The 25,602-nt window shown below is 33.5% G+C and overlaps 1 protein-coding gene across 3 annotated transcripts in view; it reads left to right on the forward strand.

The window, feature by feature from the left end:
* Nucleotides 1–25,051, forward strand: part of LOC149785627 (putative RNA-binding protein 46) — a 136,010-nt gene extending 110,959 nt beyond the window's left edge. For all 3 annotated transcript variants that reach the window (XM_089979444.1, XM_089979446.1, XM_089979445.1), the window contains 4 exons: nucleotides 9,450–9,557; nucleotides 11,103–11,223; nucleotides 13,780–13,890; nucleotides 15,764–25,051. In XM_089979444.1, the coding sequence (XP_089835570.1) occupies nucleotides 9,450–9,557; nucleotides 11,103–11,223; nucleotides 13,780–13,890; nucleotides 15,764–15,876 (453 nt within the window). In that variant the 3' untranslated portion in view covers nucleotides 15,877–25,051. The remainder of the gene's footprint in view (nucleotides 1–9,449; nucleotides 9,558–11,102; nucleotides 11,224–13,779; nucleotides 13,891–15,763) is intronic.
* The last annotated feature ends 551 nt before the right edge of the window (nucleotides 25,052–25,602 follow it).

Raw genomic sequence — 25,602 nt, forward strand, 5'->3', positions numbered from 1 at the left:
CACAGCATCAACTTTTATTGTGCATTTTCTCCTTTGCAGTTCTGTTGTTCGTGTCTCCCAATGCCCCCTGCATATATATATATATATATATATATATATATATATATATATATATATATAAATAAAACTTTTTGAAAAGAATTTTAAATGTGTTGGCTTTATCTTTTATTCTATATAATTTTGTAGAATTGTAATATTTTGTTTATATTTTAACTTGTGCTTCATGTTTATATTTATTTGGATGGCGTTTATCTTGCTAAATTTGTATGCAATCCATTTATACATTTCTTTTACAATAGCTCTAGTTAGTACCAATTAGTTGTTATTGTGCTGAAGTGTTCTGAAATGCTACTGCATAATAATAATAATTATACTATTGAAAGAAGAAGCTCATTTTCTCAACTGACCAATCCTCCGTGAGAACTTCTTTAATTACATGTGTACATATATATATATATATATATATATATATATATATATATATATATATATATATATATGATGCACAATTTTTACAAGATGAGGTGTCGTACAGATGCTATTAAAAAGGGGTTAATTGAGCTACAGCTATAATAAAATGTGAACAAGGCTTTTAGGATGAATACATACAGGATTCATGCAAAGATCAGTTGTGAACATGTGTATGTCATTACTGGTGAGTACATAAAAGAATATTGTTTCAGAGAGTAATAATGCTGAATTACATAAAATCATTAAAATCATTGTTTCTGTATATGTTGACTAAGAAGCTTTTTAAAAGCTTGGGTTGAGTCTGCTGACTTTATATAGGGTTGTATGGAATTCCATAGTTTGGCTCCAGAAAAAACAAGCAAAACTAATCTTATAAAACTCTGAATTTGGTTTAGGTAAATATAAAGTGTTGTTTGAGATGGATCTTAGTTAACACAAATGTACATTTTCAACAAATTTACATTTTTACATTTAAGATAATCAGTAGCCAACCCATGTAAGAATTTAAAGGCTAGTAGTAAATCCTTTTGAAGATACGTTTTCTGCTGAATTGGGGAGTCACTTGGGGTTTTTAAAAATATTTGTTGATGGTGTATCTAATTCAGAATTAAGAATAACTCTTAACACTCTTTTTTGAAATGTCCATAACCTATCTTGATTATCTGTATCACTGTATCCCAGATAGAATAGCAGTTATTCTAAGTGTGCCATATAGGATATCATTTTCTGTAAGGTGATGAGATTTTATTTTGTTCAAGAGTTAAAGCAGCAAGTTTACTGTACAGTGAAAGCAGCAAGTTTACTGTACAGTGACCTTGTCAACTCATATTTTCCAGGGCAAGATATTGTCTGTCATGATGCCAAATAGTTTCTCATTTTCAGACTGTTCTGTATTCATTCCTTTTACCATTACTTTGAAATCATCTTTCTAGCTTCAATCTTGCTTGACAACCAATGGTCATGGCTTTTGATTTGGCTGGATTTATCTTGATCAGTTTCTTATCGGAAAGTTTATTTAAAATAGAAACTTGTTGTCTACCTTAAAGATAGGATCAAAACAAATTAAACTTCATTGTTAACTTGATATATGACAGCCTGCTGTAACCTACCTATCTATCCACCTACCCACCAAGACAGGTATACCTCTTGTGTAGACAATCATGATCAGATAATCCCCATGCTTTATCACTCCTTATCCCGTTTTCATAAAATGTCTCAACTGCTTTGTTTTCTCTTTTTTTCTCAGAATTTTTCACAGTATAATATTGAAACAAATCAATATTTACAAACACAGACTTCACTGTACAGTTTACTTTCACTAGCCTATCATAAAGCTAATGTTCCAGTTGCGCTTTTGAAATGTTGAAGCCTGAAAAGATTAACATTTTTTTCCTACCTTTGGGGAATAAAACCCAGAGTTTTCAGATGTTTATTCAGTTCAGATTTGATTTAATTCAGGTTCTTGTGTATCACCTTCAGTCATGGCAATGATCAAGATGCTTTTGATTCAGTGCAGTATTTATTGGGCTTCTGCTTTTTCTAGATGACATTATTAAAAGATTAGTGTTTCCAGGCACATTATGTGCTAATAAGAAATAGTCAGCTTGGAAATTTCAATTAGTTCAAGAAAAGCAAAATGATTTATAAAATTTGAAGAGGCTGTATCAAATGATAATGAAGAAGGGTTGGTCTGTACAATGTAACTTGGCATATCCACTATCAAATGTTAAAAGCATGTCAAAAGTTGGTTGCACCAATCTGGTTAGAGGACTTTTGTTTGACAATTGGGAGAGAACAAAAATAGACTATAGTAAATGTTAATCTGACCCACAAGCCCAAATTGTTTGTGATCATGAAACCTGAGGAACATGTTACATATCGGTCCTTGATATACTGGAGACTTAGCTCAGGTTGGTTGTGGTGAAGAAATGCTAATTTCTCTCTCATCTGATTGTGTTGAAACTCCTATCCAATGCATTACAAGATAAAGATGTTTATTTAATTACAGGACTTTGTCTTTATGTGAAAGCATTCAGTTTAAATCATTGGACTCGATCAGGGCTGTATAGCTGTTTTCATTTGCATTCTTTATACAATATCTGTGAAACTTGATCTTTACTAGTATTCTATGAAATAGCATGAAATGCATTTAGGAAGTTGCAAACTGTAAAAGTGCACAGCTGAAAGCAGTCTAAGGCAAGTATTACTTTGTACACCAGTTCTTGCATAATTATGGAGTAAATGTTATAGTAAGAAACAGATTTTTGACTCTGCATTAGCATATTCTATATTATTTTGCAGGAAAAGTTACTGAACTGGAAACTACAATACATTAAGAAAGAAAGAGTTAGACAAATCGACAGCAAGATGTGTATTAAATGACAGATCTTTAAGATGTAGTTTATAAATCAAACTGTGTAGGCTACATTGTTATGATGTCCTTCTGTCTGTCCTTCTGTTATCTTGCTCATTTCTGCACAATATCTCTAGTTTCACATTTCCTATCCTGACCAAACTTTGCACATGACTTGTGCTAAGGTTAAAGGAAGAAGCCTATTGATTTGGGCATAATGGGATCAAAGTCAAGGCCATTGACTGAAAGAAAAAAAGATACTGCATAATTACATTTGTTCTACGTAACATACCATATATACTTGCATATAAGCAGAATAATTTGGGGAAAAATCAAGACCTGTAAGAAGGGGGATCAGCTTATCTGCGGGCCAAGGTCTAAACTTGCAAGTTTTTAGATTTTATTGTTGACTACCATAATGGCTGTAAATCTTGGGTCATAATTTTTGTTTAAGTGTCCTAAGATGTATATGCAAGTGAGAAAAAAAATATATTCTTAGTGTCCCAACACCTAATAAACTGTTATAAACTACTATGATTGTTTTCATTATTATTTTACATGTAAATATTTTTTGATTTCTCCAACACGAAATTAAATAAAGGTATATATAGACTATAATTCTCGGGTTGGTTCGAGTTTACCCAGGAGATAAGGCTGTACTATAATGTACAGTACTTGCACAGTGCAAATCGTGCCTAGCATCACCTTAATCCTTGTTTATTCCCAAACATATTAGATGCCTCCCAAGGAGATCACTTGCAAAGTCTGCCATCCCACCTTTCAAAATAATTTTGCAAATGCTCTACCAAGTCTCCATCTCCACTGTTCATCTCGTCCTGGTAGCCACCCTTAGACCCCAGCAGTCATGGTTCAAAGACCCACTCAACCTCTTTATAGACAAGTCCACAGAGGAGGGACTTGCTGTCATAGCACAGGGGATTTCTCCTCCACCACAGCCCATAGATAATCTCTATCTTCACACTCGGCTCATCTCAAGCAAGCAATTTGTCAGGACCAATTTTCGAGCAGGAATAACCAGCTGAATTGTCCAGGCTAGGAGGCGGTCTACTTCCAGAGTTGAAAATGCAAAATGGAGATTCTTGTGTAATTGGATGGTAATTGGGAATCAGACTGGGAACATGTTCATTTTAATTCTGGCCATCCCATGGGGTTTGGAGGAGAGAATCGTTGGCTTGGACTGGGGACAGTAGTCCTGGAAAAGGAAATCAGTGCAATAGTAGTAAGCAAGTACTACATAATCAGAACCCTCCTGTCCATGAAATCAACGTCATTTGCGCACGAGCCCTTTATTTGTGTTCTTTTTTTTTTTAATTTACCTATACTTTTCAATAATCTAGGTGTCATTTTAATGTGGAGAAATTGTACTGTCAGCAAGCTATGAATCTTTTCGAGTTTGACATGTGGGAGGTTAAGAGCCAGCTAATATAATGTAAACATTTTGTTCATTTGTTTTGGTCAAACTGTTATGCTTGCCCATTGTCACCAGTATTTTCAAGTTTGTGCAGCTTTATTGATTCATTGTCATGCCAAAGTGAAGACATCATTAGATATTTCTTTAGGTAATTTTCTTATGAAAAATGTAACTTGTATTTGAAAGAAGAATTCCAAGCATCCCAGCAATTTTCATTTCAGTCATTGACTTACATTTCTAGAGAACATCTCCAAAATAGCCTTGCATTGGGATGATTCGAGATTGGCCAAAAGAATATGAAGGTTATACTATATCATGACGCCAAGTAAATTGCAATCTATCAACTGTTGTGTTGCATTAAGTGCTTCATGAATATATTACAATAGCATAGTGTGAATGATGGTGGAAATTAGTGGAGACACTTAAAATACTTCTTCATAATGCAAGTTAGCAATATTTTTTATGTGAAAAGTAATTACATGCTTGTAGATATTTCAGTTGGTGTCCTACTTTGGCGTGACAGTGTATCAATAAAACTGCACAATCTTAAAAATGGTCATGACCTTGCGCAAGCATAACGCTGACCAGATGAAAAATTAAACTGTTAGACATTGTCTGGCTCTAAACTTGTCACTGGTCTAACTAATGATGTGTGATGGCTCTCTAAAAAGGAAAGTCATCCCAAATTGAAGTGATGCCTAAATTGCCAAAACGTGTCACTTGTAAATGGAAATATCATTAAAATATCAAAAGCAGGGTGTGAAACTGCAATTTCTCAATTTAGCATTCAGACATTGTATCTAATAATTATTGTATAGAAGGGTTTTAAATCTGCTGTCTTCACTCCAAGCATAATATTTTCACAATTTGGACCCATTTTAATATTGAGTTGGTACCTTTTTAAAAAAAAACGACGTTGGTTTCTTGTGACATGTTTTCTACTTGAGAACAAGTATGCAGAATAAACAAAAGTAATCAGTAATTGGTGTGCACTCATTGCTAATCAGTGTGGACCTTGGATGCTTGTTAAAGTTGGCAGATGCAACTTTTATTCTCAAGGTTTGACTCGGCATCTTCTTGATCCACAGACAAGTAAGCAGTAACATTTTCCCTGGCACAGTCAATTTTTACCTGGCCAGGAAGAGAGGAAAAGTTATCCTGAGCCAGGTTGGTGGTCTGTGGTTACGGTGGTAGCCGGAATGGAAATGCAGTGGAAATTGGGTGGTATATGCACTGGCTATCAAGTAGTAGTTGTAAAGGCAGCAAGTGTTGATCTGATGCTTAACACAGAGATAGAATAGGAAGCTAAATGATCTTGTCCAAAATTTTCTTATTTTCATTTCAAGAAAGATGCACAGAAATATGGCAAATGCATCAGCTGGATCAAACTCGAGTTGTTAACATGCAGTTAACCAACAACTTCCGTAGTTTGGCATTTAGTAATATAAATGCAGTGACTGTGGAATTGTTGATTAACAATAAAGCACTAGGTCAAGACAGTTACACAACAAATATATGTGAAGCAAAACATGTACAATAAATACATGTGCTTGCATTTTCCTGAGACTAAAATTTTTGTCCCCACATGTTGTAGCACATAAAATCCTCACTTGAAAATTTAAATTGGGTTCAAAGTTTGGTCATTCAAATATTTAATAAAAAAAGCAGTAGTTGTAGTAGTAGTTGCTTAGTGCTGTACATGCAATATTTATTCAATTAAAAGAAAAAGAAATTGTTTAATTATACTAAGTGCAGGACATGCAATATTTATACAATTAAAAAAAAATAATAATAAAGTGCTTGTCTATTCTTGTTTGCCATTTTTTTATTTGAGGCAATGATTGTATTCGTCTGACAAGCTACCATTCTTCAAAATTTTACAAAAAAAACTGATTCAGTATATTTTCCAAAATTCAAGATTGCACTTTAAAGTGTTGAAACAGTGCTATTTTTTTTCTTAAATAATTTAAAAGTACTGCTTCGTTGTGTGCAGTATACGTCATAATGCATGTACAAGAATCTTCATGAGAGTATGATGTGCATAGATGCAAGGTTTCCAGATTTTCCTGGATATCTTGCTCTTGGACATCACCAGCCAGACTTCAAGAATTTTCTAATTTGTTTGTGTAATATCTGGATAAATTCCATTGTTCTCTGCATTCAGGTTTTTCATTAGACATAACCATTGCGATCATTGTACATGTATTTGTGAAATGCATTTTCTTTGGTCCATCTGAAAAACGACTGGCAGTTCTCAGTGGCAATTGACAACACTGAAAAATATATGCTGTTCTTTCTTGGCATGCATCTAGTTATATCAGTCTTAGATTTTCTGACATGTACCTTGGTTGGAGATCCACATAATCCTTTCGAGACTCCCATTGTTCCACCAACTAATGATAAGATAGCATTTTTAAAAACTGGTGGTGTATTTTTTATGTAAATGGCATGTCAGAATCCACCTTGATGCTAGCCTGGACATGACAAGATGTGTAACACAAGACTAGTTATAAATGAAGTGTCTGGTACATGTTTAGAAAATTACAAGGTATGTAAAGAGTAGAATGTGGACGGAAGAATGATTGCTGTTAAACGACGAGTATCCTTTAAGCAGTATTATCCAGTTACTTGCTAAATGTAACATTTGGGAATGGGCTGATCCACACAATGGCTATGTGGACCAGCTCCATTTTTATGCAGGAAGACAAACAGACCAGACTTGACACCTTGGTACCTAAGTTGTGAGGACCTTACTTGCAAAATACATGGAGAAGTCTAGTGTAGTTCTCATAGACAATTTTTTCCTCTAGTCCAGCATTCTTCCAGTTCCTTCAAAAGATAAAATCTGTTGCTTGGGTACTGTATGTGCAGATCAGAAGGGAATGCCAGAGGTAGTGAATTTAGCAAAATTAAAGAACGGGGATGTCAGTGTGGTGATGTCTAAAGGTAGTATCAGTACTGTGATGTCACTTAATGCTAACTTGTACACAACAGGGTCCAAAAACTAGACCACAGCATAATCAAGTGTGGATGTTACATGTGCCTCCAAAAAAACCCTAAGAAATGGATAGACCCCAGCAATGAGAAGATGGGTGGGGGAAGGCAGGTTAAATACTTTTATTTTTGCATTGAGAATAATTGTCGATAAGTATCTTTTTTCTAATAAAGTAGTTTGCTATACAATATATATTACCAGTACCTTTATTTTCAAAATGACCAGTTGCTCAGAGATCAGTAAAAACCTTACTCCAAGAGGTTTAAACATGTAATCATATGTACCAGTGAAAATACGGTTCGTTATTTTGTAGTGATTTTTCATGCAATAGTGGCTGTGTTCTGGTATTATTATTTATTCAGAACAAAGCAAAATTGTTTTTCTTTTCTAATGGATATATGTTTCAAGCTACAACAATGTCAAAACACATTAGGGTTGTTTCTGTTCTGTTGGTAACATGTTGGAGCTGAATATATTCATTGCAAGAAATAATTATGTTACTTGTATAATGTCGTAAACATTGTTTGTCAATTGAAATGAATTTACTTGACACACAATTGTGACCACTAGTTCCTGTGCAGATAGGATTTTTATGCTTATTAACTCTTTCATTCTGCCCCATGATCTGATACAAAAGACATGATATAGTGATAATACAAAGTAGGTCTACTTTTAATTGATTGTATCAGTGCGACAAACACTAATGCTAGTTGGAGACAAGATACTATTTACATTTAAATAGAAGAGTGCATGCTGCATTTATGATGATTACACTAAAACCGAATTAAAAGATAAAATTGAAACACAAAGACTTGTTTAAGTGGTATTTTATTTCTTACCAGTGGACATTACTAGAAACTGAGTTACCATTATTTCATTGTATGTTGCTGTTCACAGTATATTGAGATTTTTAAAAAGAAAATTTAACATTATATATCACTTGTTATGTTATCAATTTCATGATGTTGAGTTAAATTTTCAGAGACTAATTACTGTTTTGATGATGAAACAAGTGAAATATTAGTGAAATATCAGCATTTCATTTACCAATTTTGATAACGATTTTATTCATGTTCACTAAATTGGTGTCCGCTTTAGGAGAATTTTAAAAAAATAAAAAGTGGGATTCATACTTTTCCCCACATTAGAAGCAAGTCTGGAAGTAATCCAGGCACACTAAAATGAGGGGATGATGTACTTAGAAGGACAAAAAAAATGTTACATATGAACAAGTTTTGACCTAGTTTAGGTCAAGAAAGTTCTGGCTCCAACTGTCTCCTAAATGCACAAATACATGTTTCAGATTAATATGGCAGACCACAAATGGATGCAATACTTCACCTACTTCAAAAGGGTGGAATTATATCTTGGTTATGCTTTGATGTGACTTGTTATTGCAGTTATCACTTTGCAAGAGCTGCCAAATTATAAACATTTGACAAAACCAAAAACTCGTTTAGAACAAACTTCACAACATTATTAACGTGCTTATTTTTTACCAAATGTGTAAGCATTGACAAACAAACATTGGTAAAGTTGCACAGTTGAGAAATGAAATTTTTATGCAGAAACCATTTGTTAATTTGGAGTAACAGTGAACTTGGCTTTTGACCCCAAAGTTGATTACTCAAAGGGCAAGTCATCCACAAAGTTTAGTGGAGGTCTACAATGTAGTTTGATTAGATCAGGGGTAAGCAACCTATGGCATGCTTGCCAAAAGGTGGCATGTTGAGAGATTTTGTGTGGCATGCGAAATGCTGCCAAAAATCTTGATTTTAACAGTGTTGCTCTCTTACTGGTGACACACACTTGTTCATTTTTTAATTAATCTGAAAAAATTGGCATGCTGTGTAAAATAGGTTGCTGACCCCTGGATTAGATTATTTAATGCACTGCTTAGTAGCCTGTAATTTATATCCAGTTGAAAAACATGTCCAAGGTGTGCATACTGATGAATCCACAGGAAATCCACTTTGAAATTAAAGTAGAATGGAGAGCTCCACTCCTAACTGTTCATGGTATGCTAAATTATAATGTTCTGGAACTCTGTGGATTCTTTCAACAGGTACAAGATTTAGTTTCATTTTGCACGCACACTTTTTAAGAAAACAATTTATCATGTGCCTTTCAGATTGTTTTCATTTTGCATAATTGAGTTGATGAAACAAATTTCAATAGAAGCTTTTGCTATGTGTCAGGTCTTGGAAGAAGTGTGTCAGAGAAATGGTTGGGGTGGACCCAGTTACCAGCTACACTCCACCATAACAAGGGATGGTAGTGGAGATATGCAGCTCTTCCTCTTCAAGGTCAGATATTTGCATGCACACACAGATAGGAATTTTACAAGCTCTTGCAAAAACTCGTAAAACTCTAGTCTCACCTTTGTCATCATTATTTTTCACAGTTCTCTGAGTCATTAATTGTGGTGGTTAATTTAGAATGATGGTCCAGTGCAGTAGAGATTTATTTGTAATTTTATTTACAGTTTTCCACTTTTTTGTATAAATGCCATTATTTTTTATATGACCTTTTTCTTGGCATGTACAGATAAGCATTTTCACCCAATTGCTTTGCAAGAGAGGTGTTCTTTAAAGAGAAACAAAATAACATGAGACAATTATACTTGTGGGATATAAATTCAGACAAGTACTTTGTACAAGCATTTTTAAGAATGTAATAACTGTTGAGTTTTAATGATGGCCCCCATCCAAGCATATTTTAGATGTGATAGATGGGGGTAATTATTGGAGTAAGCCAGAGGCTGAGCATGTTATAGCCATCAAAAATAGTGACTTGTGAATGGTGACAGCTTGTTTTGTATGACCTGTGTCACATGATTTTGTTTCTTTTTAAAGAGTGCATCTCATGCAAGCATCAGGGTGAAAATGCTAATTTATGCATGCTCAACAACTAGCTTATTCTAGTAATGCTGCCCCTTCCCCAGTCGATCACATCTAAAGTATACTTTGATAGGAGCCTATTTTTCTCTCCAAATCAAGGTAAGGAATTTTAGTTGAGGCTGACAGTAACATTTATACTGTTCTATAGCTATTTACATGTCTTGATGCCTATTTCATTAGATTTGGCAAAGCTTCACTAGAAGGTTACTGTTTATTTAAAGATGGAAGAGGGAGAACCTTTGGGCATCACTTTTCATAAATTTTAAGCAGATTGCAATATATTAAAATGCAATATATTTGCATTTGGGAGATATTAACTTGTGTCATCAATGGAGTTGAATTGGTTTACCTAGAATGTCTTGGATGATACTTGGGCAGCTCATATTTTACCTTAAATAATATTGACAGCATAGAGTGAATAAATACAGGTAGTTGTAGCCTTTTATTTATGGTTCATCCTACATTGTTGGCTACATACTGATATTTTTAGAACTTTACATTTCAGTGTATTAATGATTGATATTTTCAAACTTTGCTTAAAATTTGGCAGAGAAACATTCCACTGCAACATCTTGGCTAATTATTTTAAATATGGTAAAATTTTCTTACACATTTTCTGTAAATTAGGTTACTGATACATTACAGAAATTCAGAGTATTAAGCTTTGTAAGCAATCCAAATTAAATACATTGAAACTTCCCCATAAAATACCCTCAGTAAGCTGCCATCCATCCCAGACAAGCTACGTTTGGGTTCCCATTGCACAATTCTAGTGTAAAACAAACCTGTCTAAATAGATCGCCTCTATAGCCAAATTATTTTTTGTTCCAAAAGTGACATTTTCATGGTGGTTCCAGTGATGTTTCCAAAAGTTGTTTTTTATATTTGTACAGGCAGACTGAGTTTTGCATTGTTCTTGATACATAAAACATGCCTCTATGTTCATTACAGGTAACTATTCCTGCCATGCTGTCCACTCCATTCCAGCCCAACAAGCTGAGCAAGTCCATTGACGAAGCCAAAATAATCGCTGCAGAATACACTCTTGCACAGCTTGGAATTACACTAGATGGTTTGTGATTGTATTGTTTCAAAATTTGTTCATTCTTGAATGATTTACTTGTAAGTTTTTGACAAACATTATCCTTTTTTGGTCATCTAAAAACATGCATGTTCTAGAAAATTTGATTCTCTAGCCATATTGTAAAAACTAAATTTTAATTCTAATTGACTTTGTCAAAGGTGACCGCATGAAAGCTATTACAGGATTTTTTAAAATGTTTATTTCCTATAAAGCTATTTTTTTGAAAGCTTACTTACTTGATTGAAGGCTATGTAAGCTTGTGGCATGGCCCTGTGTCCATTGGCAAAACATCTGTGCACATTTGCTGTATTTTTTACATATAAAACCTCTAGGCCAGTTGAGATTAACTAAGACATATTCCACTAAAATTACTTTTAAAGTGGCTCACCTAGCAATGATGTGACTTCCAAGGAAATAAGATGGAAAGTCTGATTTAATCTTCTGATAATGCCTGAGCCAATTGTGAACAAACTAGGAAAGAATGTTTTGTAGGACATGCTGTCAAAATTTGTGTCTGGTTCCCCACACCCCATTGCTGCCATGGCTTCCTTAGCAGCTTGTTGCAAAACCAATTTTCAATGTTTATTTTATTATTACAGAAATACAGAAATAATTTTGATTAAACTATGTTGGAACAATGTTTTATCAAAGTTTTGTTTGGGGTTGTTTCAATAACAGTAGTGCGAAGTCCATAGAAACAATATGGAGAAACACTATTTTCAACTTTATCTCCAGAATTGACTTTAAATCAAACTTATTTGGAGCATTTGTTAGGTTGTGCTTCATTAAGATTCTGTTCTGTATGGCTGACAAAGCAACTTTGTGACTTCCTTACTAACCTTGGAGAATCGATTTTTTGCTTATTAAAAAAAGGGCAGTCATATTTGATAAAATTTGGTAGGAGTGATTCTTAGCACATGCTGTCACATTTTTATCTGAGGTAACTCACCTAACATTTGTGTTTACAAACATGGAAAACTTGTTTCCAACTGCTTCCTACCTATGGCTGCTCCCTAACAACAGTGGTATATCCATGGCAACTGGTTGGTAAATATGTGTGTGTGATTTGGATTTTTAACGTAGCTTTATAAACTTTTAAGTTACGCCACAGACATGTTTCATCATGTCCCACCTAGTAACATTATCCTGACACTAGGCCAACCAATCCTAACATTAACTTTGTAATGCTGAACACCTGGCAAGGCAACTGTTAGTATCATTTTTATAAGTCTTTATTATCATTATGGGGAAGAGATCGCATTTGAATTCAAATTTAATATGATCATGGCGTGATTCCTGAAATTTTAAATACGTGTACAGTAGTCCCACTCTTGAATGGCCCCCCCGACCAGGAACCACCTGCTTCTTATGGCCAGAATCCATTGGCACTGATGAGTTTGTGTTCAGAAGTACCCCTCACAAAAGGCCACCTGGCTAACATGACCAGCGGCCATCATATTAGTGCAATATCATAAAATTTACCCCCACAAGCGGCCGCATTTAATTTTAATACGTATCCAGAACCAGTATTTTATGCATAACATGTGTTAAGTAATCCGATTTCTGTCTCTTGATGTCAGGTATTCGTTACTGAAAGAAGTGTTGACTAAAATACATGTACCACTAAGGTTAATATTATATCATTTATGCCTCATGAGAAGCCACATTTATTCCATAAATCCGAGAAAGACTCAAATTTTAATCCATACAAAAGGGTAAATACATGTAATCCAGTTAGCCTTACTGCTGTGTTATCATAAGATGTCAGGTTTAGTCACTCTGATTATTATTAAGATTACAATTATTGAACAGTAATAACAGCTGAGAAGTGGCAGTATCGATGTACATACACAAGTCAGCAGGAAAATGGTTTGATAGCCTTTATGGCTTTCCTTAGTAAGATGTTGAGCTTGTTCACTTTGATAATTAGTGGCTATTACTACTGACAGTAATTGTCAAAATTACAAATCCTAAGGTGAACCTCAACTGGAATACATGCCAAGCCAGTGTCAATTGACAGTGGAACACATTTTTGTAAAGTATGTCGATTTCCACCCTGTGTAACAGAAGTATTTTGACATGAGCTGTTTCAAGAAACTGTACAAAGACGTACGACTCAAGAAAATCTTGGACTTGTTCAGGGAATGCAGTTTATACACCAAATTTTAATCATGTTTTAAGGATTTTACATGTGTTTCTTGTATATGTTAATGTATGTACATTTTATGCAATTTTAACATCATTGTTTATATTTTATTTTGTTATACTTAATGTTTACATTTATTCCAAAAGCTTTATCTTACTAAATCTTGATGCAATTGTATAGTTTTTAACTTGACTTTAGTTAGGTCTGCATAGCCACTTTTGTGCTGAGTGCCATAAAACACTATTACCTTCATATTTGTCTTCTTTCATTTGCCTTGGCAGTTGGTATTTTCAGTTTGTATTGTACAAATGTGATTCACATCTTTAAACTTTGTAATTTGCTACATTTTGTATTGCATGTGGAAATGAATGGTCATTGTTTGTTTTTGTATTTTCCAGGTTCGGAGCAGCTTATAAATCCATATCAGGGACGACCTATTCCTTTATCCATACCAGTTGTAACTAGTGCTCCTGGAAAAATGCCTCAACCTGTACCCCCTCCTCCACATAGTAAGAATGCCGCCATTTTGCACAACTTTCCAACCAAAAAGTACAGTTAAAGAATATTTGTCATTCTCAGTTACCAAGTGTATGACAGTTAACAACAGCAATTATTTAAGCGTATCTTCTTGCAGCATAATTGCAGAGAAGCTTGTACAGTTAGTTGGGAGAAGATTTTAAAAGGAATGTTGAATACAGTTATTACAACTATACACAGCTTTATCATTCAAATTATTGAGGATTTTTTAGGATCAATAAAAGAGCATTACCAGACATGCATAAAAAACATGGACAAAAGTTAGCTAAGTAAACATTCTGTTCACATTATCTAAAGAACAAATTACAATCATGGACAAAAGATAAGCACACAATTTTACAGAAAGTAAAACGGTTAGTTTCACATAGTTACTGGATTATTGGGTGAAAAAATAGAAACATTCTTGTGATCGAACAGCGTCATAATATAAAAGTTTGGAAAAATATACAAATGTGAAATTATGCATAAAAAAGATACACAACCAACAACAGGAGAGAGTATCTTTGGAAACAAAATTGGTGCCGCCATTGCATCACCCAGTGGCACCATATTGAGCCAGTTACTGCTTAAAGCCTCTCCCCAAATTACAGTTATTCTCAGATCTGTAAACTTCATTGAATCCTCCCAACTGCAATATTTTGCCAGCTTTTTGGATTCCCTTTCCACGTTGAAAGCCTTCACAAAATAAGAGAACCCATTAATACCCCAAATCATGCAGAACTGTAATTTGCGCATACAAAATCGTGCAGAAATGTGATTTACACATACAATCTGAACAATGTATTCTGTACTGATGGCTGCCTGATACTGGTATTTTGAGGGTAATAACAGGGTAGATAAACCGGCCAAAGCTGCCCACAAGTCACCCGTTTACAAATGGATCTATGCCAGCCTCGAATATTATCTAAACCAGATGTTATCGATACTTGGCAAAATATGTGGAATGAAAACTCAACAAATAAGCTTCAAGATGTCAAACCCACCAGTGGAGAATGGCTTCTGTTATATAAAACAAATTGCAGAGAGGAGGCAATATAGTGTCAGCCACATATTGGATGTGCATCTCTTATCCTTACCTTTTGAGGGAAAACCTCAACCAGGGTGTATACCCAAGTGCTTGACAGTGGAACACATTCCACATGTGTAACTTCACACACAGTCAAAAGTTTTCTATGTGAACTCAATGAAAAAATTGATGATGATGTACCACCAGATTAAATCTTGGATTTTTTAAATAGGAAATGTGGTTTATATAAAACAAAAATTGGCAACATATTTTAAGGGTATTGATATATTTTATATTTATCTTCAATTTTGTATACCTTTGCAGAATTTTAACATCTTGTTAACTTTCACTACATAGTACCTAATGTTTATCATTCTTTGGTGGTGGGAAAGGCTTCAACTTCCTGTGGTTATTTTGGAGTTATTTTTATTGACAATTTTCTAAATTGACTATAATTGGTACCATATAACCAATGGTGTGCTGATGTTTGTAAACCGTGCAGCTACTACTACTTATGAGGCCGTGGTTCGATTTTAGGATGGCTCTTTTTCATATGTATACTATCATTTGATCTTTTAGGAATCTTGTCATTTGGCTGAAGAAATCATTTGTGAAGAAAACAAATTTATAATATCCAGTTTAAAGAAAACCTTTGCATACATGTAATTTAGTAAATTATGTCCAGATTTGTGTAAATGCAGAGGTATTATTTCTAGTACAATTTCAGCAGTATGGTTGAGAATTCAACAATTTATGAGAATATCTATAAGCATTTTCAGCTAGAGGTAATAATCTGAAAACCTCCCAATTCATATACTACTGATTTTCTATTTTTTCAGTGATAGAATATCAGCAATATGATTACCATCATGCTGCTGCAGCTGCTGGAGGTGGTTATCCAACAGTATCGCAGGCCTCTTACCAGACCGAGTTCAAATCCTATGCACCATAATCCATGTCTGACATCCTCCACTATTTTCGGGATTTTATTGTCCTGATTGTCACTGACATTAGTGGTTTTGTGTTGTGAAAGTTTAAATTGCAAGTCCTATTTTCAGTTTGTCTTTTTCCCTTCAGTTTCACAGTGTCTTAAGATTTAAGTTTGGACTTAGAAATTGGAATGGTTCAGATGTATGTGTTGTTGATGAAATCCAAGTCAGATTTGATGTAGTATTTTCCTTGTCCTGTTTTGTCAAGAACAAGTAACAAACCATGCTTGTTAAAGATTAATTTTATTTGCATTCCACCTTAATGTATAAGGAGAAGATAAATATTTTTTTATTCTGATATATTTTTATCAAAAATTTAATTCCTGACCTTTGTTAAGTATCATCCTTTGTTACAAAATTTACCAAGAGCATAATATTAGACATACAATGGTCTATGTGACATTATATATATATATATATATATATATATATATATATATATATATATATATATATATATATAGACGGAGCATTGATAATCTGTATTGATCACGTTTTCACATCTCAGGACCTACATTTCTGAATTTAGTAGACCTTGAATGATATTTGTAGTTTTTAAATAAAATGATGGCTCTGTGATCATGTAGTGGTAGAAAGTATGATGACCTTGAAAGAGTAGGTAGTACTTGACAAGTTTTTCAGTATAAAGAATAACTTGTTTTACTGCATATTAGTTTCTCAAGGCCAGTTATTTGTTCAGAAAGGCTATTTCTAGAATATGGCAGTCTTTGCATAATAAGAGCACTTGTTAGATCATTTAGTTAGTTCCTATATGTTACATACGTTTGTCATTTTTAGGTCCATGGGTAATCTGGAAGAATTAGATGTGCCTTTGACTTGCCAGTTGTTTTAACTACATAGTCAATTTAATGCTAGTCAGTTCTGATGTTGGAAGATGCATCATGCATGTAGGTAACTGTTGAATAACACTGATATTTCCCCCTGGAAAATGTAGACCTGCCACCCCTTTCAGTTTCATGTCAAGTTTTTACTGAAATGATGCTTAAATACAGACATGCAAAATAATTGGATAAAATATGAAAATATGATCAGTGTGGTTAGGTCCAGATATTGGATTGTCAGGGTTTGGTCTCCATCCAGATTTTGTTTACTACATTAAGTGGAGTTGTCAGGGACCAAGACTATCTTTTTGGGAGTACCTTGGATACTTTAATCTGCCCAGACATCCCTGCTTGATCAGGCTGTTGCAAATTCCACAGCATTATCTACAAACATTTGCCAAGGACCAACAGCATGTTTAAGGTGAAAGGGGCATGCAGTATTTTAGTATTGCTATTGGCAAGAGAGATGATTTCTGTACTGACATGAAATTGAAACAAAAAGATTTTATTGAGCTAAAAAAGCTAGCAAAAATCTTTTTACCTCCATGCAGTTTAGAACTGCAGTTTCTGAGACTTGATCTGGACATCCTCAAGGTTGAAGTGTACATTATGAACTTTTTAGTATGATGTTACCTCATGTTGCGGTCATGCTGCTGAACTTTTCAAATGCATGTTTTCCAAAGTTTGCAGTAGCTGTACATCATATTTTTCTACTTCTCACTGAAAATTGGTCTAACTTGAAGAAAAATATTGACTGCCTTATTGAGAAGGTCTCATTAGGGTAGGAAGATGTGCAAATGTCCTTTAGTTGGAAATGTATTGTAATTGTTATATGTATTAGAATATTGTTACCCAATCTTGTTTTGTTTTCTTCAAATGTATGTATGTGAAAGTGTAATTTATCAAAGATTTTTTTTACATTTTAATGACTTGTTTCAAGATGTGCACCATCAAGATTACATAATCAATAGCAACATGCCCTTGAAGATTTGTTTAAAGAAATTTGTTCTTGATGCTTTTGTACACCAAAACTATCACCTTCAGGTTAGGTACCACTTTAAGAGCTGATGATCAAGATCCATCGTAAATGTCGCCTGGAAAATTATGCTTGCAAGCAGTTGGCTGTAGGATAGAAGTGAAAGGTTGCAAGATCTGTGCAGAATAAAGAGTCTGTGGACCATACTGTAATAGATTTTCTTGGATTTTATGAAACAGCTGGGTTTTGTTCAGCTTGCTTGTAAGTTGTATTGAAGGTGTTAATGTGATGAAGAAAACAAAAGTTTGTAAGAGTTTCTAATTTGATTTGAGATAATTATTAATCTAGCCATAATGCACGTTTTGAATGTGCAATTTATGTTAAAGATGCCTTTGAATAATGCTCGTTTGATTGGTATCTTTTTAAATACCAATGCAAGAGAATTTTGTCACATTATCTAGCAACAACCTTTTTTCAAATACCTTTGTTATGACCACCAGAGATTATGCACATTTTACTTGGCTAAAACAGTAAAGTACCAATTTTCTAGAGAGAGATTATTATTTATCAGTGTTTCTCTTTTTTTTCTGTATTGCAACAGTAATGCTGATCTTGGTGGTCAAATTGAGATGAGAAATCATAGTTGCATTAAACCAGATTTAATCAAAGTAACTGATTTTATTACTTTTTAAGATTTTCCCATGAAAGACACAATGTACAAATGTTATGAATTCTGTGAAATTTTAATGTCATTTTTCTAACATTTTGGGTTATGTTGCATAACTTTTCTGTTTTAACCAAGTAATATACAACTTCTCTTACCTGTTTTGTTTGAGGTTTTTTTTTGAGAGTATAGAGACTTTTGTTTTTTATTTTCATTTATTACTCATTTTTATTTTTTGCTCAATTGGCACATCATATAGCTCTTGCACTAGTATACTAACTCGTGTAACTATTCGATTGACATAATTTACTTGGTTCTGCTTCAGTAGAAAATTACTTAAAATTGTATTAAACTTGAAGTGTGATTGTATATTTGATTTTTGTTGCTGTAACCACAGCACTTATTTTCATTTAATATATGATTATGTCAAATCAAAGGGGACCATAGCTCTGGCACTAGCTAGTATTTAGGGCCATCGGAACATATTCCTCTTTATCCTTTAGGGCTAGCAGTAATTTCAAATACGAGTGTGATGATGTTCATCCATAATTTGCAAATAAAAAGTAGAGTTGCCATGGGCTGCTCCAGATCATTTTTAGTAGTACTTCTGATAAATGGTCACTGAAACTGGGCTGAAAATTGGTTGGTGATTTATTTTCTAATTCTAAATGCATATTTTGGAATGGCAATGCTAACATAAAATTATGATTTTTGAACCCTAAGAAGCAGTTTGTGTGAACAAGTAAGAGTTGAACTCCATAAATAAAAAATGACCAATGAAAGAGGTGTATCAATAGCTGTCAGAACTTTCTGGAATTTCTTGTCAAGCCCACATATTTAATAAATCCCTTAATGATTTGGTTAATATTTAGAATCATTCTTTTTGAAACTTAATTCATTCTGCAACATGCTGGCTTGCACCTTTGATCATGGAGTCAAGGGCACAGTTGTATAAAATGGGGGGGGGGTGCATTTGCTTGTATTTCATCAATCCTTGTTTTTTTTTTTGGTTCTTGGAATGAGTCATGATGACACATAGACAATTCATTCTTTACATGTGAGCTTGCCCCTCTAATCTTGAGATTAAGGTCACAGATACTGAACATTTTTGTTACAGTTTTGGTTCAGGCTTTTCATTTTCTCTTAATTTCTACATGCTCTTATGGATTTTCCTTATACTTTGGATGAAACCTCATGATGCCATGACATTTGATTCTCTGATGCACTTGCTGACCCCTTTCACCATGATGTCTTGGTCACAATCAGAAAAAGTTTATTGATTCAGTTTTTAAAGTGCCCTTTATTTCCTAAACCTATCATGGATGTTCTTCATACTTCAGAGTAATTGTTTTGAAGTCAAAATAGTTTTGTGATGTACTAGCTCGACATTTTCACCTTGAGGTTAAGATGATATTCTTTTCAGCAGTGTTTTTATTATGGGCTTGATATTTAAGCCCAGACTATGGTTTTTGATTTTTTATGAGGGAGGGGTAACCAGGCACCCCATTTATTTTCCAAGTGCATGATGCTATGGTCCTATTGGTGTTGGGTGTGAATTTTTATTGTATTTTATGTTAATTTTCTTCTAGTTTAGCATGTTTAATCCTAGCTAATCAGGACAGTTATATAGTCCCACATACATATAGTGCTATATCCTAAATCCTGAATAAAGTATAACAGTATAGTCTCAATGTAGCTTTAATCACAGTAGGTGATCAGGATAGTAGGAATCAATATTCAGATCAAACAGAAAATTGGCAATAAGGATAAATATTCAGACAATCATTTGAGAATCAGCAGCAATAATGAATACAAAGAAATTGGTTAAATGGCTTCTTAGGCATTCTGCAGGACACAGGTGTATCATTTATTTCACAACAACTGAACAATTCAGCATAAAATTCTACAAATATAATTTTTTTATCAGCTTTGGTAATGTGTCGGATTTATGAGTGTAGTGTATTTATAAAGGCAAATGTTGCAATTTAAGGTTGTGCTGAATTTTCTGTTTGAAAATATGATAAACATTAGCATCATTTTGAAATAAAATTTTAATCATGTTTGTAGCTGGAATCTAGGGACATTTGTTTGTTGACATTTTTATAATGATAAAAGATTATTTTCTTTAGCTTGGTGGGAATGATGAAGTAAAAGTGTTGAAATAGAGTTTTGTCCTTTTTGAGGGAGTATGTTAGTGGCACAATGGTTGGTATGCCAGACTTGATACCCACAACAGTGCCTCTTCAGATCATACTATGTAGCTACCATGGTGTTTCCTTGGTCATGGCACTTTAGTTCATTTGCCTTGACACCATATAACCTGTCAAGTGTTGATATGCTGCAGACCTCTAAATTGAATCAAATCGAGCTTATCTATATTTGACTCAAAGAGTTGTTTCCTTGAAATTTCTTACTGCAGTTCAAATTCATTGATTCCAGCATAAATCACTTGAATACTTGGCATCCATCAAATGACTGGCTCATTTTTGAGATACAAATTACCGTTATCCGTGACCACAAATACTTAAAACAATCAAAATTAGGGCCTGCGGCACTTTCAGTGTCTACTCCACTCTGTACTTATTTTTGTGTTATTGTTCTGTTAAAGACATATTAGATATTGAGATGAATGGTACAGTTTGGAAATAATTGTAAGGTTTTTTTAACAGTCCCTGTAATAAAGGAGGTTGTTTCAGATTTGTAGTAAAAACTAACAACAACAACAAATTTGTCAAAACAATTATGATTAAGAAAATGTGAAATTCTCAGTTTCAGATCTTTTCATTCATTGTCATTGTTTTATGCACAGAAAGAAAATACTTTTTGGTGAAAGTAATGTGAGATCTCGTTGATTTAGGAAAATTAAACAGAATTCCAGAAGGATTGTGTTGTTGATGACCTGTGTCCTGTATAAAAATTGCCTGAAGCAGGAGTTGGTTATGTAGTGAGTTATATGGGTGCTGCTAGTCTTTCAGAATACATGTATACAGCTATATATTATACATACATGTTGTTATATTTTTATATTTTACTGCATGTAGGGTCAGCAGCGATTTCTCAGTGCAAAGTTTTACATGTTATTTTTATTTTCTCAGGATTTTGTAAAGAGTTATATGTTTCAAACCAAAGCCTGTGATATTGTGAGAAGTCTCTGTAGGTTTTAATATTGAGGCTGAATTGTGTTCTGAGATAATAACAAAAAAGTTCAGGTAAAAAATATTAAAAATAGTTGATCACAAACATTTTTTAAATAAATTGACATCTTCATTTTTTCCCCCATAGAGACTTCTCATTGTGAGCACTACACTTATAATTTGTTATATCTTAACTGGTGATATGTGTATACTGATGGTTCAAATTTGAGCCATGATCCAACAGGAACCATCATGTGATTTGTAATACAAATGACCCTTTGCAGTAAAATTTGAATAAAAATCACCTGTAAATAGGCATTCTAATGCAATGCAAAATACAGTTGTTAAATAGCTTTCTTGAAAATCTTCTGAACAAGAATTCTCCAAGTAAATCTATGATCACTTATTGGTTTTGAATGTCTTTGGAGATTTAAGCTATATTTAGCCAGAGTTTGGCAGACGTTTTCACATCTCCAAGTTCAGACTGAATTGATACGGTTTTGGGAGTTGTTTTTATGATGACAGAGGGAAATTCTTGTTCAGTAGATAAATGGATGGTTTGCTTGTGGTATAACTTGGAGGGAATACAAGTCCTGTGAACATGAGTCAGAAACGAAGAATTATTTTTAAGGCGTAAAGTTAATGAATTGTGTAATTTTACAGTCTTAATTTCATCATAAATCTCTGGTAACCCATCACATCAAAAAGTCGTTGATGGTTTTGCTGTTTCCGAGTTTTTACAAGAATTGTTGTATACAAAAATAAAATTGGTGTCTTAGCTTTGGATCAAGAAACCTTTTCCTTGGTTTCATGTCTTAAGAATATAATTGTTATTATTGCCATGTCTTGTGTATATTGTAGTTATTTTTGTAACCACTCATCTATAACTTGAGATTGCATAAAATTTGTCTTCGTTAACAAATCAGAAACTTTAATATTGAGCAGAAGTAAGAGCATACATGTGTAGCAGTGAAAAGTTCAAAATTAATATGTATTGTGTTGAGTACTCTGTTCTTCATTATTTAATAGTACAACAGTTTACCCAGTATCTAGTCATTAGTAATGAATTAGTCATCTAGTAAGCTAAGTCCTTTCACTAGAAAATTGTGTTGATGTCACTTTTGTACCTATCTCTACAGTATCCAATTATATACTCCATATCTTGGCCACGAAAAAAAAATTATTACCGGTTGACAGAAAGTTCTTTAGTATTACTTGATGAGATTTAGCCTCTTGTTCAACAAACATAATATCCATAGAGATCTTGGCACATCAAAATCAATTTCTATAACTTCTCCAAATTTATCACAAGCAAGCTTGTTAGATAGTTAACATAATTTTCTATTGATTGGTTTGTAATCACATGAAGTAGATAGAAGTACACAATCATGTTACATGCAGAGCCATACACTGGCTTAAGGCACTGATGTCTTTAATGTTGACAGTACCCATTTTACATGACATTTTCAAATATGTCCCCAACGCTTTTGAGAATTTGTATATTTGGTTCCTCACTTGACAACAGCGCTTTTGCAAGGAACGTTCATTAGGCACAAAAAACTAACTAGTCATTACATCTTAACATTTTTTTAGAAGTCTTGTTTTTCAGCAATGAAAAATTCAAGGAAATTCTTAACTCTCTTTCAAGAATAAAAAAATCCCCATGTGTACAATTTTAAAGCTTGTGAGTTTCTCTCCATTTATTTTTTTCCCTATCTCTGCCACTGACAAATATTTCAGTATGTTCGGAAGTAAGGCAAATAAGATAATGTGCTATGAAAGAACTATTTTTCATTTGGCTCCAATTTGTGTGGATTTTGTGGTTGCTACAAGCCACAGATTAAAATACCCACTGACAAGAGATCCTTCTGTAGAAAATGAAAGGGCTGTCCTCGGGTAAAAAAAGGTACTAATGAAAATGCTATTTTTCTCAAAAGCAGGAAAATAATACCTTCCAAACCAGGCTCCTTATTAGAATTTCTTTACATACCTCAGACCTGGTTTTGTATATCATCATGATTTGTTTTTCTTTATAAAAAAAAATTAAAATTGTACACAACAACAAAGTTTGATTCATGAGCAAAGTCAGCTCTTCCTGTTGATTGATTAATACTTTGAAATAATCTGCTTTGACATTTCTGTAAAAAAAATAATTGTATATTCAGTTCTAAAATTTGTTCATATGCCCCAGGCCCCCTTTTCATCGGAGCATACAAGATTTTCATCTGAAATCATAATTTTGAGTTGATTGTTGATTTTTTTCCTTTAAAAATCAGGTCACATACAGTTAATACTGGAACTCTTTCTAAGAGGTTTGCGGTGTAACAATTTGGTCTTTTTTTCTCTTGACTTGTTCTTTTGGGGAATTGAGAGTTATGTTCACAAATTTAGCATAATGTCATGTGAAAGTTTCTAAAATTTAATCTAGAAAATCATCCAGAGATATGGAAGGTCCTAGGCCTGGTACTACATAACCAGGGACAAGCTTTTGCAAGATGTTTTGCCTTTCAAATGTGTTTTAAAGAAGGATAAAAGAATCAATGTCAAATCCACCTTTGATATTTTAATGATAAAAGCTCAATTTTAAAGGTTTTGTATAGAAACGTAGAGTTCTGAAAAGGATGTTCTTCTGTAGAGAAAGTACTAGTCTGAAAATGTTCAGTTCATCAGTTGGGTAAGTTTACAATAGCTTCAGGTTTCCAAAAAGAACATATGAAATTTTTAATATGATAATGTTCTAGCTTGTCCTTCAGAATCAAAGTTTGTACACTTCCTTGTCTCTGTTGGTTGTGCTCAAAGCCTTCTAAAGTAAATGCTTTAAGAAAACAACAAACTTGGCATTTGTAAAAAAAAAATTATTAATAAGAGGCACATTGTATACCAAAGTATTTTGAATAGTTCCTCTATTTAAACGTGACTTACTACACTGACCAATGCAACAAATGACCTGCAAATGTTTCATTATGTTTAAAGCATAATTGATTTTATTTTCACATTTTTTATGGCATTTACATCTTGGACATTGCAGACCCAGTGTAGTACCATGCTTGGGACAGTTTCTCTTGTCAAACTTTCTTCAAGATTTTTCAACCATTTTGTGCCATATTTCATCTGTTATTGTACAGAAAACAAAGTTTTAAATTTGATTCAAAATCTCTGCTATTTGTATGATACATATACAATTGTGAAAAATAAAAATATGGGCATATTCCAAGATCACTTGCAAATAGGTGAAAATGTAAATTTGAGGAGATGTTTTAGAAAATCAAATATAACAGGGTCTCTTATTTAAATTGCTAACATATAAATTGATCAATGGCAGCTGCAAAGGGTAAAGATATGTGATTACTTGATATCTGTGATTAAAGCCAATCAGGAGAAAACATAAATTACAAATATTATATTTGTAAACCTATGCTGATAATTGAACTTCTCTCTGAAAAGGGAGCAAACATTCCAATATTTACAGTCTCCTGTTAATGTAAATCCTACATATTAAATAAAAGTTGCATCAGATATTCACCATGTTGTACATTTCTTTTGTTCATCTGAAGAGCAAGTAAATTTATTTTTATTTGCTCATCCCATGTTGGGTGCGTCGCATTGTGACATCGATCTCTCTGTCTGTTTAGATTTCCTTGTTGACCCTCAGCTTTATATAATAATTATGAGATCTTTTCATACAACAGTATTTCACCAACTATAGCTAGTCCCATGCCTCAAGATCGGGATCACAGCAACAACAACAAAATGTAAAAATTTATTTATTTGTATCTTTGTTCAGTCTCACTTCAAACCAGTGAAAATACTTTAAAGATACTTCAGTTAATTATATATCAGGTAATATTGGATAGTGCAATCACATACTTGTGCCATAGCCATACACCCAGCCTCTGTGTCAAGGTTACAGCAACAGGAAAGTGTAGTTATGTGCCTTGTAAATTTGTCCAGAGTATAATTTTTGAACCACCTAACATATATTAGTGAAATTTGAGATGCCATCCCATTCCATTATGGACATAATAATTACTATTTACAACCTCGGATTACACCATAACGATCACTTATATTAA

This window comes from Sinohyriopsis cumingii, chromosome 13 (assembly GCF_028554795.1).
Source record: "Sinohyriopsis cumingii isolate HCF-2022 chromosome 13, ASM2855479v2, whole genome shotgun sequence".
In the NCBI taxonomy this organism is placed as follows: Eukaryota; Metazoa; Mollusca; class Bivalvia; order Unionida; family Unionidae; genus Sinohyriopsis; species Sinohyriopsis cumingii.